Raw genomic sequence first — 19,455 nt, forward strand, 5'->3', positions numbered from 1 at the left:
TCCTGTGTGTCCCATGATGCCTGCTGCACGGGCCAGTCTGAACACTAGACGGCAAACGGATCTGCGTTAGAATCACCTGCGGCACTTCTGGAACCATGCAGAGACGTAGGTGTCACCCCTTACTAATTAAATCAGAACGAAGATGGGGGCTCTTGAGCCAGGCTCAAAATTCTTCTAAAAGCTCCACTCCCCTCCCTGCCCCCTGCAAGTGATTCTAATGTGGTCAGGGCTGAGCACAGTGGACCCAAGGTTCAATCGTTGTTAACCTTTCATTGTCGAAGTTTCCGGAAGATGACCAGACTTCCCCTGGTCCTATCACTTTTACTGTTCTCGTCCCCCCGAACAGCTGGGCCACATACTGAAGGCAACTTACTACGATCTCTCATTCAACTATTACTTTCAACACAGGAAAACAGCAGGAACGCTCTTCCTTCTCTGTACTCACCCCAGTTCCTGACACACGGTCATGTACGGTCACGTACACAACAGGCTGTCAACATACTGGTCCGTGAGGATGACTTTGACTTCCTCTCTCTGCCCCTGAAGGGTTGTGAATGAGCAATTATCACATCCAAAGAGAGAAGAAGAGCGGGGGGTCTGAAGTAGTCAAAGATACAACAGCACCAGACCTAACTGTGAATGGGGGTCTCCTGTGGATAAAACAATTCCAAGAATAAGTCAATAGTGGAATAGAGCTGCTTTCAAACCCTGAATGGCAAGAAAACAAACTATTGTTTTCTTTCCGTAGTTGAGTGGACCCAAAGCATTCAAGTCATGAAAATGGATGATTCTGAGTTCAGACCAAAATAATACACAACTACAGTCAGAGAGGTTAGCATTTTATCCTCATTTTTAACCTACAAAGTGTAAAGCGTTCATCAAAGATTTTAATAAATATATTAAGGCTTAAGGTGATCATTGTTTCGAGTGGAAGAGGCAGGACTGCTTTCTAATATGCTAGTTTACATTTAGAATCTTCCAGGACAAAAAATGTATGCCATCTTACAGCGAATGACACAAACCAGGAGCTCGCCCCCGTTTCTTTTTGCCAACGTAACACATGTCCGTGTTCTCTTCCTCCCTCCTCCATCGGAGAGACAAAGGATACAAATTTTGACAGGTGAAGGGAATGCAGTTGATTGGTGTGGCCTGAAATGTTCACTTTTTTGGTACAAAGCTTTCACTGAGTCACCGGGACAGTTAGTAATGCAGCTTACAAAGAAAACCCAACCAAGAGCCTTGAACGCCCACAAAACGAAAGCAAGGAAGGCTGCCGGATGTATTAAGGGAGGGGGGCCGCAAAATGTTAGTTCTCCTACAATGCAACCTGGAGGCAATTCCTATGAGAGAGAGTAGCAAATCGTCTACCACCTGCAAGACTAGTGCAAGTCGTCTGTGTGAAATGCCCGGGACGGTCGTCCCCCAGGATCCTCCTGTTAGATTCCCAGCATGGACAGGACTCGTGGGCACGAGCGCACTGGTACCATGGTGCCAAGCAGGTCACTGAGCACCTCGAGGCCACCTAACCAGAAACTCCAGCCATCGCAACAGGCTGCCACGTGTCCTCCCAATTAAACTGGCAGCACTGGCCGCTGGCGCCCGAGGACAGCCCACGATGGAGGAGCACAGGAGCTTTCTTCGAGAGGAGAAGCTGAGGCTGACAGCGTGTCCGGCAGCAGCAGTGGCCTCCTTCTCTGCTGAGATCCCTTTCTAGATGGACTCCAGAATCCAGTCGCTACTGGACAGCGAGGAGACAGGCAGCGACAGGTCCCTCGGGGGGCCCCGTTCCCTCCCATCGTGGAGGGCGCTGTGCTCCTGGAAATATTCCTCCTCCTCATCGAAGAAGCCATTCTCCAGAGCGTAAGTGCAGTCCGGGCTGGACGCGGCCTGGCACGCTCCCTTATATTCCTGAATGGACTCATAGAGGCTGTAGAGTTGGCAGAGCAAGGACATGTCCAGCTGTCGGAGGCCAACCTTGAGGGAAGGGGTGGGGAGGTAAAAACAAGAAGTCAGCACTTGAGTTTAATTTTAGTTGAACACTCAGCCAGCGATCTGCTCATGCCAGCACATTCTTTCCATACAGTGAACGACTCGGAGCATCCCTTGAATGCTTTGGATTTCCAATTTTGAGAAAACCTTAATTGTGGGATGCCCACACCTCAGACATGACTCAGAGTGGCAGGGAAGGATCACACCTGCGGGATGGCGGGCCCCAGCCTGCGAAATTTACCCTGGCACTCAGGCACGCCCTGGGAAGGAACAGCACTTCAACTTCTGGTGGCCCCAGCTGGTTTCACTTTGGACGCCAAGATCCAAGTGTGTCATTTCCTCTTGCTGTGATCAGATTCAGAGAGGACCCACATGTGCCTTCTCTGATACCGCAATCATTCTCAACTCCCGGGGACAAGAGTCCCCTTGCCAGTGACAGCAGCTCACCGGTCAGTGTCACACACACCACCCCTGGAGCACCCACCCTCTAACCAGCTCGGCCTCCAGGCTCCCAAGAGTGGTGTTCTGACTCCTTCTCCTCCAGACAAGGTCAGTCGTACCCTAAGATCCCTGGGGGGTCACGTCCCAGAGCAAGCGACTGAGTAAGTCCAGTAAGACTTGGGGGACGCCACAAAGTCTCCCGGAAACTACTTTCACCAGTAACGACAGAACAAAGAATATTGGAAAATCACATATTTGTTTATCTTCAAGTTCCCCTCTTCCCATAGCCCGTCCCCGTCCCAAGGGAAAGAGCAAAGTCAGCACAGGGAAACGCATGGTTTCCATCAATCCCAAAGAGAGAAGGGTTAACCTGCTTGGAAATGCAGCCTAGACTAGCGCACCTGACACTTTCACATGCACGAGAATCACCTAGGCATCTTGTGAACCACAAGGCTTCTGGTTTGGCAGGTGTGGGGCCCCTGGTGACAGGGCTGCTGAGCCCCTCTGTGGGGCACCCCCTCCCCGTGCCAAGGGCAGAAACTCTGAACTGGAGGCTAGGAGACCTGCCTTCTGCTTCTTGGCCCTTGAGCAAGTCTTGTATCATCTCTGTACCTTGGCTGATGACAAAAGAGAATAATATTTCTCTTATGGGGCTACTGGGAGGATTCAAGGAGCTATCCATCCATTTTCATAAACAGTAATCGAATGCTACTGTGTAGCAACTTAAGGGCTAATGCGTGGGAACACGCAAGCAGAAAACACAGAGAAAGAGAAGATCTACAGTCTTCATAATTACCCAGCAGTGAGATCTGCCACATGAGACTCGCACACAAGGGAAGCTGGGGTCCAGAAAGCAGCACTCACCTCATGACAGGTGTTAAATGCCAAGTTACTCTTCACAGCCTTCAACCACGCTAAATGGCCAAGCAGACAGTGGCTCTCTCTCTACTACGCCTGAACAGACCATAAAAACAGAACCAAGTCCCACTGAGTTTGCGTATGTTGCCACGACATTCAGGGAAGACTTCAGGATACAGGTCTGAGAGGGCAGACCGGCTCAAAGGCATCCTATTCTCGAAAGTACACCTTGAATAGGTCAAGCCATGGACAAACCAAGAGACGCCCAGGCTTGCCGCAGATGGGTCAGACAGCATCACTCCTTGCCCTGATGGCTTGTGTGCGTGTGTTGTCAGACAGAAGAGTGGGTTCCTGACATCCGTGTTGGAAAAACCACCCAGACGATGCTGACAACCAGTTCCAGTGAAGAAACCAGTATTCTCGACACAAATCCCTGTCTTTCCTGGGTCACTTATATGTATTCTCCTGTGAGCACTGACTTCCAGGCCAGCAGGCAGAAGAGCATGGAATCATGGGTTCCCGCTGCAGAGCCTGCCTGTTTGGGTTCACATGCTGGCTCTGCCACGCGCTAGCTGTGAGACCCTGGACATCCTGTTCAACTCCCGAAAAGAGTAACAGCTGCTACTGTGGTGATTATGTTCATGATTCTCTCCACTCTGCCAGCCTCAGAATCTCAACCTGGAAAGGAATGGCAGGTGTGGGACTTACCAGGCAGCAGGGTCCCTGGAAACAGCAGTGGCCCCCATGGCGCCATGTTCATCCTAGCCCAACTCAATCGTGAACACCAAGCAAGAACCACCCGACCACCTTCGGTAGAAGGCTGCCAGGGCAGTCAAGCCAGATGAAAATTAACCAGCAAACCTGCTTCTTGAGGGCCAGGGTGGACACTGTAGACTTTCAGATAGGAAAGGACCTTAAATGTCTCACCTTCAAACCCTAAAACCCTTCCACATCAGTTCACTCATTTCCAAGCACATAATTCTTCTCCACTCAAAGTCAAAATCTCCCAGCCGGTAGGTTCTAGGGCCCTTGACGCTACATTCCACGTACACACAAATCTCATCTCTCTCTTAGCTGCCTTCTAACTATTTGACGGTAATTTTCATTCCACCATGTCTACCCCCTGGAAAAAACTGTCTTCTCCAGCCAGTAGCTTCAGGTCTATCAACTCTTCGTGATGACCTTCTGGCCCATTTGAACCACCGGGTCCGTCTCCCTGGACTCGCTCCTGTCTCCCACGGCTCCTCCAGTGTCCAGATCTGAACTCGGTAACGAGGACTGCAAGATTCTGTCTTGGCAAAGTCACGCCTACCTATCTGATCTAGGATTTAATACAAGGAATGTGAACTTTAATAAAGAGAGCCACACCCTCCCAGAGCCACACTAGTGTTTGCTTAAAAAGTCATAGACTCATACAACGCGGGTTGTTAACTACGCTGGGATTTAAAAAAAAATTAATAGAAAGATTTATCTGGTGTCCTGGAGCTATTTCTACTGAGTCACTCTGACGCCAGTAGGGTTGGGCTAGCCCAAGCCCATTTCCCACCGTGGAAATGAAGAATGGGGACACAGCAGAAGGGGGAGGGAGCAACATGCTCCTGGACCGGGTCTGACTCTCATGCTCTGGGCAGGCGTAGGTGACAGCAGGAGCCTGGGCTCCACGGCTCTAGAACCCCTGCCAGGTTCTCAGGAGCGGACTTCCCCTGAACGTGCACTATGCAAAGCCCTGCGGTCCCAGGCTTTCCTCTTCAGCTGCCATGTCCAAGGTCCTCCAGGCTTCGAGCCGCATTGTGTCCTGGGGAGCTCTCTGCATTGCAGCAACCGATGACTCACAAAGCTGCCCTGTCTTCAGGTGGAACGCTGGCCTAGAAACGGAGGGCTGACCCGCCTAGGAAGACAGCTCGGTGCCACGCACACCTATCACACGGCCGAGCAATGCCAAGGGCTTAGGCTAATTGAACAGGGACCGAAGCACACACACGTGCAGGCACATGCCTCCGCACATTCAGCTTCTCAGGGCCTTCTGCAGGCACTAGACCAAAGCTCCTCTGACTTCCCAGCAATCCTCCAAATTAGTGAGGAGGGCAGGAGGTAAGGAGCCACGAGCAAAGCCAACTCCCAGCCCGGACACCTCTCCCTTCACTGTGGTTGTTCAACACCTGTGCTGAAATTTTCTAGACGCAAACTGCAAATCCCTAGGCAGCATTCCATGATCCGGTCTGACTGTCCTCTCCCCTACCCGCACCTCATGCCTCAGTGGGCCGAAGGCCCCTTCCCCCAGACTGTCCCGGACCTGTCCCCACTGTGTCGGTCAAAGCCTGCTTGCTCACCCTGCCCAACACCAGCTTCTCCTCCCCTCTTGGGACTTTGACTGGTTCAGCCATGGGTGCTGCTCACTCCCCCACCTCCTCTGCCTGCACTATTACCCTCTACCTTTCACTGCTGGCAAGCACATGGCTCGATTTGAAGAATCGAATGCAGGACGAGCCCACACGCAGTGGCCCCTTCTTCCTCTGGGATCCCCAGCACCCAGCACCCAGCACCCAGCACAGAGCCTTGCCATGTGGACACTCAGATACTGGCCAACTCTGTGAAAACAACTCTCGGTAGAGACGCCCTCCAAAGGACATCTGGCTGCAACAGCAGCCCGGCAGTGGGGTCGTGTGGGGACCAGCAGGCCCCTTGCTACACCCCACAGGGAGCTGCAGAGGTGGCAGGGCTGGAAGAGGCAGCCCTTTGTGCCCAGAGCACGCCAACGTGCCCCGAAGAAAGCCCAAGACCATGTGGTTATTGCCGCATCAACAAAAAAAGCCTCACCTTCTGCTTGACAGAAGACCCAAACCCAAGTTTGCTCCCTGGGTGTTCTTTCTAGACTCACACTGTCTGCAGCTGGGAGAGAGACTCACGACAAGCCCAGAAATCAGTCTCTTAACCCTGAAGACCCAAGGGTCTGCGAACGTGGGAAGGGGAGAGAGGCACCACGCCATGGAATTACATTGCAGAATTGATTCAGGACGTGATTAAATCACCCACAAATGGGAACACATCCTTAAAGAAAAAAGGAGTGGGGGAGCAGGGAACGCCGTCTGCAAGCCCACTAACCCTCACCACTGTCCCCATTCTACAAACAAGGGAAGCCTGTCATCGTAGTGATGTGTTCATGTGTTCCCACATGTCCCTGCAGGATGGCTGATCTAATTCACAGCTGCAATCAGAAAATACAGCTCTTTTTTGAAAGCAGATTTTAAAAATTCAGATACTTGAAGAAAAATACAGAATTCTAAGACCCTGTAATTTGTAGCCCTTATTCTAGACCTTCAAGACAATTAAGAACAATCAACCAGTTTCCACCGCTTTCAACTGCTGATGCCATTCCTTCCTCTCTCTGTCCCGGCTTCCTGCTTCACTTCCTGATCATTCCCTTCTCTCTCCCATGCACAGAGCTCGCCTGCACCCCTCCTGCTGCATGCAGCACAGGGGGCTCACCAATCCACAGCATCTCTAACAATGGGGCCAAACAACCCTGAATCATCCTCGAAATTGTCTCAAAAACACAACGGACTGGCCACTGAATACACCTCAGACAGGTGGCTCCAGCTGGGTTTGGGGTCATTACATTTCTGACTTTCTTTGAAGGGTGCTGTGGAGGACAGAGTTCTTCCAAACTTTCAAAAAATTACAACAGACACAGGACCATTCGGATACGAGGCTTAGAAGATGAAAGGAACTTTTTAAAAGGAAACTTTTGTCGGGTCAAAACAAAGCATCAAGAAAAACTTTAAGATATTTTTAAGAAATAGGTTGTATTTACAAAAAATAGTCTTTATGTATGAAACTAAAAATGAGTTGGTGTAATTCACTAGTACATTTAAGGGACATAAACAAAAGCCAACTTCTTCTCAAATACAGCAATGAGTAGAAAACAGAAACATATATCAAAAGAAACGGTCTCATTTGCGCCTTGTTCCGGGGCCCCAGGCGAGTCTGTGGGCTGAGCTGGGAAGAAGCAGGGCGAGATGTGTGGGGATGGGTTAGGTCAGGAAATCACACTGGGGTCTGCTCTGAAATGACGCCCACCCCCACACCAGACCGTCTCTCTCCCCACCGCTGCCTTCCTCAACTGAAGTTGATAAATACCCCACCTCACACTGGGTGGGAGTGATGTATGGATCCCAAGTGAAACTACAGAATCAGGAACGTAGCATGAGAGCGGGGGGGCAGATGCAGAAAAAGTTTGTTGTATGAAAGTGTACCTTGGAACATAAGGTGGTAGGAACATGGTTTAAAGTACCAGGGTATAGTCATACAATAAAAACTAGGCGGTCATTTCAAGGGATGAGCAGCTGGGTAGAGAAGTGACCCACGTGCCTGGCACAAAAGCTCAGGTTACCAACCATACGTGAGCAGGAACTCCCCCTCTATGTACATGCACACATGTGTGCAAGCTTCTGACCGGGGGAGGAAAGGTCTGTTGGCAGAACTTACTTCTAGAAAGCAGGATCACTATTTGCAGCCTTCTGTACAGCTTAATTTTTTTCTCAACAAGGATGATACTCTTAATTGTAAAAACTAGTAGTAATAAAGTATCATGTTAGGTAGGCACACGATGTAGGACTGCTTGGCAAGGTCTATCGAAAGCCTTAAAATAGCCCATAACTTTTAACCAGCTAACTGTTCATTTCTTTTTTTAAAAGATTTTATATCTTTATTTTAGCAGGGGGAGGGGCAGAGGGAGAAAGACAGTCCCAAGCAGACTTCACACTGAGCGTGGCACCCCACAGAGGGCTTGATCTCAAAACTGAGATCAGCACCTGAGCCAAAACCAAGAGTCCGATGCCCAACTGGCTACGCCACCCAGACACCTAGGTTCATTTCTAGGGACTGACTGGAAAATCTTGGCTGGACACAGATACGAAATCCTCATCCTTGCTCGGTGAGGTAGGTGTTGACTCTGTTATGACGAGGAAGTTGGGATCCTGAAAGATGAAGGCCCTTGAAGGAGGGCGTACGGTGGGGGTCAGGGCAGGGAGCGGCACAGTGACAGCCAGCGCCCTGACCATCAGCCTGTCCTGTCCGCACAGCTGACCCAGGCAAGGAGATGCCACAGTGTCTGCTGTGGGATGTGGCCAGCTGCTAACATCACAGGTGACTTTTATTTTTGGCTTTTCTGAATTTTCTACCATGAGTATGTATTCACTTACAAGGAGAACACTTCAAAGTTATCTTTTTAAAATGTAATGAGTGACTAAGCATATACAGATGGCTTGTGAATTAATTTTAGAAAGGACTTGGGAAATGCCCCAAATCGAATCAAGGTGTCCAGTACGTATCTGCGGGGCTGGCATGTAATAAAGCAATGACCTAAAGGACCCTAACCTGATTTCTGAATAAAGGATGTGACAAAAGAGGGCGCTGACCTGCACACTGTTTTGCAAAAAAAAACCAAAGAGAAAGACTCCCTTGGTGTTGATCCAGTAGGGAAGGGGCTATTCACTTGGCTACTCAAGCCTTCCTGAAATACCCCCAAAGGCCCTCAAAGGTCCCAGGTGGCCGGTCATCCTGTGCTCACTACGCAAGCTTCCAATCCATCACGTGGTTTCCGCACCGCACTCTCCTCTCCTGGGTGGAAAAGAATCCGTACTATTTGGTCTGCTTTAGCTCCTGTGAATACTCTAGGCCCACCAGGCTGAGGACTAGACTCTACAGAGCCACGGTGATTCAGAGACAGAACAGGGGCTGTATGGTTGCACCCCCAGATTAGGCCACGCCCAACGCTTAGGCAGCTCAGGCACCCCCCTGAGCGGCTCTACCAGGTAAGACAGTTTCCGTCGTGTTCTTCTGCGGACAGCTGAGGGCATCCACGCTGACGGAGCCCATTCTGCAACATCTCCTCGCACGTGCTTGCTTCTCTCTAACCCCGACTAATACTGGTACCACCGAAGCCTGTTTCCTCTTGCACTGCTTTAGGCAGAGCTGGAGAAAAGCAATCAACCATTTTCTTTAAGTAATGGCTTTGCTCATTCTTTCACTATTTTCCCATTATAAAAACAAAACATTCTAATCACAATAAAATTTCAATGTTTTTCATAATTATGCAAACCATCCTTCCCAAATTCCATGGTCTAAAGCAGCTATCTTCATATGTTTTAGTCTTGGGGCCGCCTTATAGTCTTAAACACTGTGGAGGGCCCCTGCGAGCTTTCGTGACGTGGGTTGTATCCGTCAACATTCACCTTATTAGAAGTCAAAACTGAGAAACTTTGATATCGATCCACTTAAACATAACTAATATGCCCATTACACGCTAACGTGCCATTTTATAAACAATGCCATTTTGTAAGTCTTTTTTTTTTTTTTACCCTTTTGTAAATCTTGTTAATGTCTGGTTTATCTCCTGCATTTGATCCTTTGTGACAGGTTGGTTTGGTTGAAGTAAATGAAGAAAATCTGGCCTCACACGGATATGTAATAGCCTTTCAGAAAACTGGGGGTGTTCTTTTTTGACAATACCCTCTAGCTGGCCGCGGTGTAGAATCTGAAACTAGGCCGGTGCACTTTTCATACTGTTACATTAAGACCCATTAGTCTTGCACTTCGAATGGATCTTTTAGCCATGTGTGATTTTGTAACAGCAAGCATTGGGTCTACAAAAAATGGGAAACACTAACTCACTGTATTACGCAGATCTTCCAAATGTTGATCTGTTTCCTCAGGTAATATTTTAAAATATCACATGTATCAATATGACCACCACATAATGATGGACCCCGGGAATGTCTCCAGACCACGCTGTGAGAACTGCTGTTTTAAAGATACCCATTTTTAGGGGAGCCTGGGTGGCTCCGTTGGTTAAGTGTCTAATTCTTGGTTTCAGCTCAGGTCATGATCTCAGGGTCCTGAGAGCAAGCCCCATGTCAGGCTCCACACTCGGTGAAGAGTCCGCTTGTTCCTCTCCCTCTGCTCCTCTCCCTACCCCACCCCGATCTCTCTCTCTAGAATAAAATCTTTAAAAATATATTTAAAAAAATAAAGATACCCACTTTTAGCATTTTAGTATACATCCCTCAAGACACTATGCTTATGCAAGCTGTTTTTTAGCTAGTTACCACATACACAAATGTATACATATAGTTTTGTAACTTATTTTTTCATGCTGTGAACATCTGAACCACATTCTTTTCAATGACTGCAGAGTATTCTATCACTATTATATAATATATATTATGTATCACTGAAATACACATCTGTGTACAAGTAGTATTATTCACTGTGTGACTATTACTATAAGATAAATTTATAACAGTGAAATTGCAAGAGAAGCGGAGAAGGGAAAAGGATGCTTTCCTTTCAATCCCTCCCCAGCCCTGGGGCTGCAAACAGCAGACCATCACTCATCAAGGACTTGTATCAAAGCCTAAAACCTTGTTGTCCAAGATAATGAGTGCGGACATGGATACAGCTGATGATGAAATCAGTGGGACCGGAGGGGAAAACGTGACTTGATAACAACACACTGGAACATAACACACATTTGAAGGTTAGTTTGTGTTCTGTCATTTCCTTGAATGATATCCAGTTAACTGAAACTCCCCCTCTGCAAGAGGAGATGCAGTTAGGGGAGAAAATTTGAAGTTAAAATCAGAAAACCAAGTTCTAGGATAATATCTAGAAAACCTCATATCATCAGGTGGTGTTTTTGCAGACCTGACATAAAATGCACAAGAAATTCTGTTTTTATGGTGTCTATTTCCCCCAACCCTCTCCGTTACAATGATCATGCTTTTCAGTCTCTGCTAGTGTTTTAGATAAAACTTGATACCTTATTGTTTTCCTTCACATAGGGTTGTTAAAACACCTTGCCATGTCTCTTTCACTGTGTTGAACTTGGCTATTTTCTCTCTAAGCGCAGTCGACAACCTAAGAACACACCAAACAGCCTCTTTCCATGGTCTCTAATCTCCACATGTATTTCAGAAATCCTCAGGCCAGCCTCTCCAGGTTCTAACAGGCCTGTGTCCCCCAGAGGCTGCTCCTTCCCTACGGAGCACTGGTCCAAGGACAGAGGCTCTCCCTTCTCCCCCAACCCTCTGCAGTCAAGGGCAGTGCTTCCTCCCAGAATCCTGGTAGATGGGATTCTATACCTGCAAAACTAGGCCAGCCCACTGCTCGTAGGGCCAATCAGGCCAGTGAGCAGAACGCACTCATAAAAACAGAACAGGCCACACGCCTTAATGAGTTTCTGCAGCACCATAAGGAAGCCTGAGGGTTTGTCTGTCTCCGAAGTTCCTGGAGGACGATGTACATCTCTGGGCTAAGTGTCCATGAGGGAAGGAGCAACAGGAAAGAGAAGAACCACCTTTCTGCGCCCTGCCTACTTATCACTTGGAAACATCTGGAGCCTGTGGGCAACGAATGAGCTGAAGAGAAGGTCGGGGCTCTGGAGAATGACACTGGGTAACTGGGGGCAAATATCTGACCCAGGCAGTCTCACGGCTGGTTTCCTGTTCGTGGAGTGTGTGGCCCGTCTGTAGGGTTTCATACACAGGATCGTGAAAACTCTAGCTTTTCAAACTGAGGTCTGAAGTCACTGTGGCATTCAGGTGGGCATTCAAGAAGCAGAACTGCAAAGCCTCCACCCGGGGCTCAGTGGCGGGGAACCGCACAAGGGCCACGGTCCTCCTTTTGAGCCCTCCCTGAACTCCACTGGCCACACAGCCTCTCTACAGCACTGCTGGCCCCGGGAGAGGCAGAAATGCTCGGGCACTTGCGTGGCGGAGGGCCTCTGGCAGTGAAGAGGCATCCCAACAACTGGGGCACTGTCCCATTCACACGCAACAGAGGAATGCCTTTCACCACAAGTGGGGGAAAAGGAGAGGTTTTGCTTCTCGCAAGATACTTGTAAATTAGGAAAAATACTCATTTATAGTCTCTACAGGTCCGGACAGTGGTAGATAAGGTGATATGAAAAAGATCTTTCAATCCTCTATCTTCAAATCTTGGGACTGTAAGTATAACCTCACTTAGAGGTAACATCAAAAGTGAATGAAACCAGGGGCGCCTGGGGGGCTCGGTCAGTGAAGCGCGGACTTTGGCTCAGGTCATGATCCCAGGGTTTTGGGATGGAGTCCCACTTGGGGCTCCCCGCTCAGTGGTCAGTGGGGACTCTCCTTGTCCCTCCGCCCCTCTCCCGGCTCATGCTTGCTCTCTCTCAAATAAATAAAACCTTAAAAAAAAAAAAAAAGTGAATGAAACCAGGCCAGGGACCCCACCTGCCTGCCCTTACAGCCCCCACCCCCACCCCAAGGACACAAGTGTGCTTTCAAACACATGAACTTTTATATATACACACTTTTCTAGTTGTGTTTTTATTGGGTGAATCCTGGGGTGGGGACAAGTACCATTACAGAGTAATTATGGCCTCAAAACTTTAAGAACTATTACAGCCAGCCTAATTTTTGATGAATGGAGTCCAATAGCAAACCTGCACGGCTCCTCCTTTTCTTTGTAGAATTTACAACTACCAGGTACAGCTGTGAAGTGTCCCAGGGACACCAAGCACACTGCAATAGGTAGGTCCTGCACTCGTGCCTACATTAATTTTATGACACAGCAAACTTCTGCAGGCACTGTAAACACCCAGAATGGCAGGAGGGGAAAAGAATTCTATTGCTAGAGCCAAAAGGGGCCTTTGTGGGCACCTGGGTGGCTCAGTCAGTTAAGGGTCTGCCCTTGGCTCAGGTCATGACCTCACAGTTCTGGGACTGAGTCCCGGTCCGGCTCCTTGCTCAGCAGGGGCTTCTCCCTCTGCCCACCCCCCCACTCGTGCTCTCTCGCATGTTCTATTTCTCGCTCTCAAATACATAAAAATCTTTAAAAACAAAAACAAAAGGAGCCTTTGTGGCATTTAATTCTCTTTTTCCCCATAGGGGATCTATAGCTGAAAATAGTGAAGTACTTGCCCAAATTATATCACGTAATCTAATTACAGAATTCAAGCTCTTGATGCCTGGGTCAGGAGCTTCCCAGCTCTGAAAGGGCTTGTTAAAAATGTGGACTCTGCTTTCTCCTAGATTCGGATACTGCCGGTGTAGGAAGAGGCCCAGGAATCAGCATTCCCACCAGCAGCCTCGGGGATCCTGGGGCTGGTGGTAAGACCAGTGAAAACACAAAGCCAGAAAAGACAGTGTTAAAGGCCATCAGACATGCCCACTCTCCCGTGATCAACCTCTATCAAGAATGCTGTATTGGTAGCTAACGCTTTTATTCCGACGGCATTTCATAGGCCTGACTTGGATTGGACCTTTACCATAAAACCTTTTAAAGACTAAAATCCCCTCCCTAAGACACTGGTTTCACGCACAGGATAAGAACTGAAATCCACTGGGATGTGGGCTATTCAAGCTAATGCACGTCTCCTGGAATACAGTTCACTGCACAAACTCATTAGACGCTTAGTTCTTCTCTCAGCGAAAATGCGGGGAAGAGGAGTGTTGCTGGTCTCCGAAATCAAGCTTTATTTAATCAGATTAAATTCTTCTCCTAAACCATTGCAGCTCAGGAACTCAAAAGTTCCATGTGGATGATTTCCCACTCATGCATGGGTTGGTGACCAAAATAACTACTTGACATTTTTTAAAAACGATTTTATTTATTCATTTGAGAGAAGGGGGGAGGGGCAGAGAAAGAGAATCTCAAGCAGGCCTGATGCGGGGCTTGATCTCATGACCCTGAGATCATGACCTGAGCCGAACTCAAGAGCCGGCCGCTCGACCCACTGAGCCACCCAGGTGCCCCATTACTTGATGGTTCTAAGGGAAAAAGAGGAAACATGAAAAAATGGGGTTCCAAATCAAAGCCACTAGAACTTGCCCTTGATGGTTTGAGAGGCAAAACCCCAGAACCGCCAGGGATGTCACCCTCAAACACCTGCTGCCCCCCATATCTGAAGGTCTTCTGTCTGTGCTTCCATGACTCTTTGAGGTGTCCAAGCTCGACGAGCTGAAGTCACAGAGCTCCTGGGCAGGTGGTCTATGTACCAACCTCAGGGAAGGTGTGTGTCAGGGGTCCCGGCTGACGCTGAGAGTCAAGGGTGTCCTTCAGCCACGTGAATGGATTTGAAATGCCAGCTGAGGTCTGCTGAGCAAAGGCGACTTTGTCAGCTTAGCAGATGAGAATCTTTCAAACTGTGGGGTCCTTCGGGGCAAAGTATTTTTCCGTAGGAAGAGGTCTGTGACAGATATCTAAGAGTGTGGCTCTTAGTCCAACGGCCCCCTATGCTCTATTTCTGCAAACTGGTCTTTCTTTGGGGGATTCCCCAGCACCCCCACCCCATCCACACGGTCACACTAACTCCGTAAAAGGCACAAACTCGGTCCTCAGTCACTACTAGCTGGTCCAGGCTGGCCAGACAGCTCGAGCTGGGGCCACAGGCGTCCCTCCACAGTGTTTACAAACTGGAACTAAGAAGCATGGCCAAAACTGAGTGTGGACCCGGTTAGCAGCCACGGTCCAAACAGTAGGAAAAAAATAAAATGGCAGGGGGAGACAGGAGACTACAGCGGACTTCCCGGGACCCCGTCAGCCCTGGTTCTAGTCCGTCTCTGTACACGTCCAGCCCTTCAAGAGTCTCCTTTTGCAAGAGCTGGTTCAGACTGAGTTACAATTACTAATACAGAGACTCAAGGAAACTGAGAAGAGGTCCGGACCGCAGCACCCCCACTGCTGTAAAGATGACCACATCTACCAGCTGGTGGAAGTTCCCCGCAGCTAGAGAGTCCCCATTCACCCTTGTATCTCCGCAGCACTGGACACCTAACGCGCACCCCGTAGACATCTGCAGAGTGCGATTTTATATACCATCTGATGTTTAAAACGCACACACACACAAACTCAGCCTCTTGCTTTAAAGGAGTCTTTTTGGTCTATAGAGCAGTCACTGTCTGTGTGACTCTCACGGCTTTCCCAACGGGCCCACTGGGGCAGCGGCTGGGGACCCACCGCAGGACCGAGCTTCACAGAAGAGGGGTTCCTAGAGTGGGAAGTGCTGAAACGCGGGGTGCAGTGGAAACCACGATTCTCAAGCAGAGCACAGCGCCACCAATCACAGGACGGAAGCCTGTGCCCTCACAAGGCCCAGATACCCACCGCCCCAAGTTCCACCCTCGCCATCCCTCAATTGCGTATCAGCAGGTCCAAGTCTCCTTCCCAGCCTCCAGCTCCTCATTCTTAAATGTGTGACATGCTCCTCCACTGATGTAATGGCAAACCACCTTTCCCCTAAAGGAGCCACTCCTCTTGACTCCCCCATCGCTGCAATGAACCTCACCTTCCCAGTGACAGCTTCGCAAGGTTATTCCGTGTCGCACAATGGCACACCAGTTACTGCACACAGTATAATGTGTATTGACTAGGAAAACCTTTGCACTATGTGCCCCCGAAAAAGCAAATAAGGTTGAATAATGTGATCCGTGTGCATTTGTGTTAGTGTGAGTGCATACACATGCCGGCACTGTAATGCAATGGTTAAAACAGGGCTTTGGGTGGGGAGGGCCTGGGTGGCTCAGTCAGTTGAGTGTCTGTCTTCAGCTTAGGTCATGATCCCAGGGTCCTGCGTCCAGCACCCTGCTCGGCGGGGAGCCCGCTTCTCCCTCTCCAGCTCCCCCTGCTTGTGCTCTCTCTCTCTCAAATAAAAAATCTTTAAAAAAAACTAAACAGGGCTTTGGGACATAACTGGTTGAATATGTGATCGTAGGGGAGTTAAATTCTGAGTGATTTTTTAAAAAATATATGAAATAGGATGGACCTAGAAGGTATTATGCTAAGCGCAATAAGACAGACACAGAAAGACAAATACCATATGATTTCACTTACATGTGGAATCTAAAAAGCAAAACAAATGAACAAACAAACAAAAAGCAGAAACAGACCCATAAATACAGAGAACAAACCGATGGTTGCCAGAGGAGATGGGGGTAGGGAGGATAAGCAAAATGGGCAAAAGGGAACGGGAGGTGCAGGCGTCCAGTTCCGGAATGAGTAAGTCACAGGGATGGAAAGTAGAGCATAGAGCATACAGTGAGTCAATGGTATGGTAACAGGCTCGTACGGTGACAGATGGTGGATACACTCGCAGTGAGCACACAGACTTGAGTCACTACGTTGCACACCCGAAACTAATGTCACATCCTGTGTCAGTAAACAAATAGATAAATAAATAAAATAGAGTATCCATCTCACGGAGAAGTTATGCATAGAAAGCATTTACATTGTGCCTACACAGGAGATACCCCTAACGATTAACAGTGACTATGTCTAGGTGCTCAGACTGTAATTTTTAATTGTTTTGCTTAGCCACTCTTTCCATAAAAACGCTCCAGTCACCTCCCCGCATTTTCTGCATCAGAGACGCGTCTCGCATTGGATTCCTGTTTCCTGTTCACTGGCCCCCGCCCTGCTGGAGGCTCTCACCTTCTCCCAGCACACTTCCCGCTCTTTCTACACACCCTGCAATCACATTGACGCTATCCCCTTATTCTGGCTTTGCTGCTCCTTTCCCACTGCCCTTGTCCCTTGATAAAATTCTGTTGCCTTCAGAGGCCTTCCCACACCACCACTGCTTGCACAGGACTTAAAAAAAAAAAAAAAAAAGATTAATTACATTAATCTGTGATTGCACAGGACCTTTTCAAAAAGGGATTCATCACATTCGGCCACGACTGCTAGTATGTCCCTTGACACAGATTTGACCTCAGGCCTTCCAATTAAATAGATCAACACAAACTATTGCACAGATAATTCAGGAATGAACTCAGCTTGGGTTACCACTCAGACCCCACTGCCCCAGGGTAGTAAATCTCTTAAAGCCAACAGACCTAGAGCACTTTTAAAAGACCTTGTGACATTCTGTGAAAGGACTTGTCAAGGCCCGTAGCCATATCTTCCTTATCTTTCTCTCAGCTAAATATCAGACTGACCAAAGACCGCTGTTTATTTTCCTTGTGCTTTAAACAGTTAGGCTTAGAGAGAGCTCTGGTCCAAGGCGTAATTATAAGGTTGTGGCTGTTCTTCAGCTGCACCAGGAGGGACCTGGAAAAATACTTTTGGGAATGGCACATTGACTCCCAAGCCATCAGAGCATGTTATAAACCAGAGCTTCCCAAAAGGAGTGGCCCTGAGGTTTTCCTGTCTGTTCCAGAATGGGACTTAACCCAGGATGAGTCTTCCCATGTCACCCCCATATTTATGCTACATCTAAGTTCAGACTGTAAACATACCAGATGTAGGTTTATCTAATTAAAATACAGCTCGCTAGCTGTGCAATGCTGGTGTCAATGTTTATTAATAAATAAAAACGGTTGTCTTGGAATTTAAGTCATTCTGTAAGAAGCTTAGGAAATCTACTCAGAGAGGATTGAAAATCACAATTTCAATGCCAGCTACAGAGTGGGAAGACAATATCTGATTGATTAAAAAATGTTATTTTAGGGGGCTTTTCTAGATTTAATTGTCTTACTTTTCAGTATGGATATGCTCCTGAAAAAAAGGAGGCATAAACTGAATGCTTCTAAACAACATCTTAATGTACTAGATCCATATTTAAAGGGTTTCTGTGATAAGCTTTTCGGCAAATTTATTCTTAGGAAAAGAGCAGATTTCGTATATTAGATTTCCTTAATAAAGTTTTTACCTGTACTTAGGACAGGCACTGAGAGAAAGGAAGGGGCAAAAAGAGAGCGGGTGGCCAGGGGTAGGTGATCAGGGGCCGGCGAAGGCGTAGAAAGGAGGAAGTTTTCCAGTTCTCTGCTGGCCTGGCCTAAGCCTGGAGACGAAAGCTGGAGAAAGGCTCTGTGCCACCTAAATCCCTGCCCTTGCCCTGTTTTTGGCGTCATGTGAAATCGTGTGTCCCGGTCCACACACTTCAAATGTGCTTCCCAAGGACTGAGAAAAACTAAGCCCCATTGTTTGGCTCCCAGACTCGGCCCGAAGAACCCACACGGGCTTCACCCAGCCGGGGAGCGCATCCCCTCCATTCTTCTCTAGCGGGCGTGGGGGCTCGGGCCCACCGCGCAGAGGGGATGGGCCGAGCATTCGCCTTCACAGCCATCTGGGGCCGGAGCCATCCCGCAGTAATCGGATTCTGCACGCGCCGCCTGGGGCGCGGGGGAGGGGGCGAGGGCTGTTCCAATTGCCAGGACAAAAACTGTCCTCTCCAAGGCTGGAAGATACAATCGTACACAGCTCTAAAGCCCGCCGCCGCAGTAAAAGCCCTTCCCCGACCCGGGAGGTCTGTCTGACTCCGGACAGGAGTGACCAAGCCGCGCCCGCCGCGAGGCCACGAGTGAACCCCATGCCGCGCCTCCCGCCGCTGGTCTCCGAGCCAGCTGGGGCCGGACTCGGGGCGCCCGGGCTCCGGAAACTGCCTTTTCAGTGGGAAGCCCCCCGGGTAAGGGTCCCACCGTGGACAGAGAGGACTAGTAAAGAGAATAGCTGAGAGGACAGTGCCCTTCTCTCGGCGCTGGCGCCTGGGGCAAAAGAGCCAGAAAGGGGCGGGTGGGCGCGGGGACTTCCGGAGCAGAGCGCGGGTCCCGGCGAACTTTCCCGGGACGGCGAGCCCGGACGGAGGAACACCCCCCGCCCCCGCCCGCGGAGCTCCCCTTACCATCTCCTTGCGGAGCAGGGCCAGCGCGGCGTCCAGGTTGGGAGGTTTGGCGGGCAGCCCCGCGGCCCGGGCCCCACCGCCGCTCGCGCCCCCGCGGCTCAGCTCGTCCTGGATGCGCGACTTCTGCGCGTACAGCCGCTCCAGGTGCCGCCAGCCCCCCGACGCGCCGCCGCCCGACGCCGAGTGCAGCAGCCCGCTCAGGCTCTTGGGCAGCGGGGGCAGCCCGTCCACCCGCAGCCCCCGCACCGCGTCCGCCACCCCCGGCGCCGCTCCGGCTCCGCTCATCGCGCCGGACCCGGCCACGCGCCTGCCCCGCCGCCGCCGCCGCCGCCGCCGCCCCGGCCCTAAGGCTCTCCCGGCCCGCCCCCTTCCCGGCGGCGCCCCACCCACTTCCCCTCCCCGGCGCCCCGCCCCCTCCTCGTATCCCCCGCCCCGCGCCCGGCAGCCCTGGCGCCCCCCGCCCCGGCCCGGCTCACCTCCAGCCCCGCCCATGAACCCCCAGGCCCCCT

At 49.9% G+C, this 19,455-nt stretch overlaps 1 protein-coding gene across 1 annotated transcript; it reads right to left on the reverse strand.

The window, feature by feature from the left end:
• Positions 1 to 823: 823 nt before the first annotated feature.
• FAM89A (family with sequence similarity 89 member A) lies at positions 824 to 19,269 on the reverse strand. Its single transcript, XM_045783599.2, has 2 exons — positions 18,947 to 19,269; positions 824 to 1,974 (listed from the first exon to the last, which is right to left on the reverse strand). The coding sequence occupies exons 1-2, from the start codon at positions 19,229 to 19,231 to the stop codon at positions 1,711 to 1,713; spliced, it is 549 nt and encodes a 182-aa protein (XP_045639555.2). The 5' UTR covers positions 19,232 to 19,269; the 3' UTR covers positions 824 to 1,710.
• Positions 19,270 to 19,455: the final 186 nt, after the last annotated feature.

The sequence above is a fragment of the Ursus americanus genome, chromosome 6 (genome assembly GCF_024610735.1).
Source record: "Ursus americanus isolate L20-20 chromosome 6, mUrsAme1.1.p, whole genome shotgun sequence".
NCBI lineage: Eukaryota > Metazoa > Chordata > Mammalia > Carnivora > Ursidae > Ursus > Ursus americanus.

Excerpts from the sequence above, each read along its gene's own strand:
- FAM89A (XM_045783599.2), bottom strand. The coding sequence starts at position 19,231 with ATGAGCGGAGCCGGAGCGGCGCCGGGGGTGGCGGACGCGGTGCGGGGG. Across the intron at positions 1,975-18,946 it reads CCCTGCTCCGCAAGGAGATG|GTTGGCCTCCGACAGCTGGA; the intron begins GTAAGGGGAGCT and ends CCTTCCCTCAAG.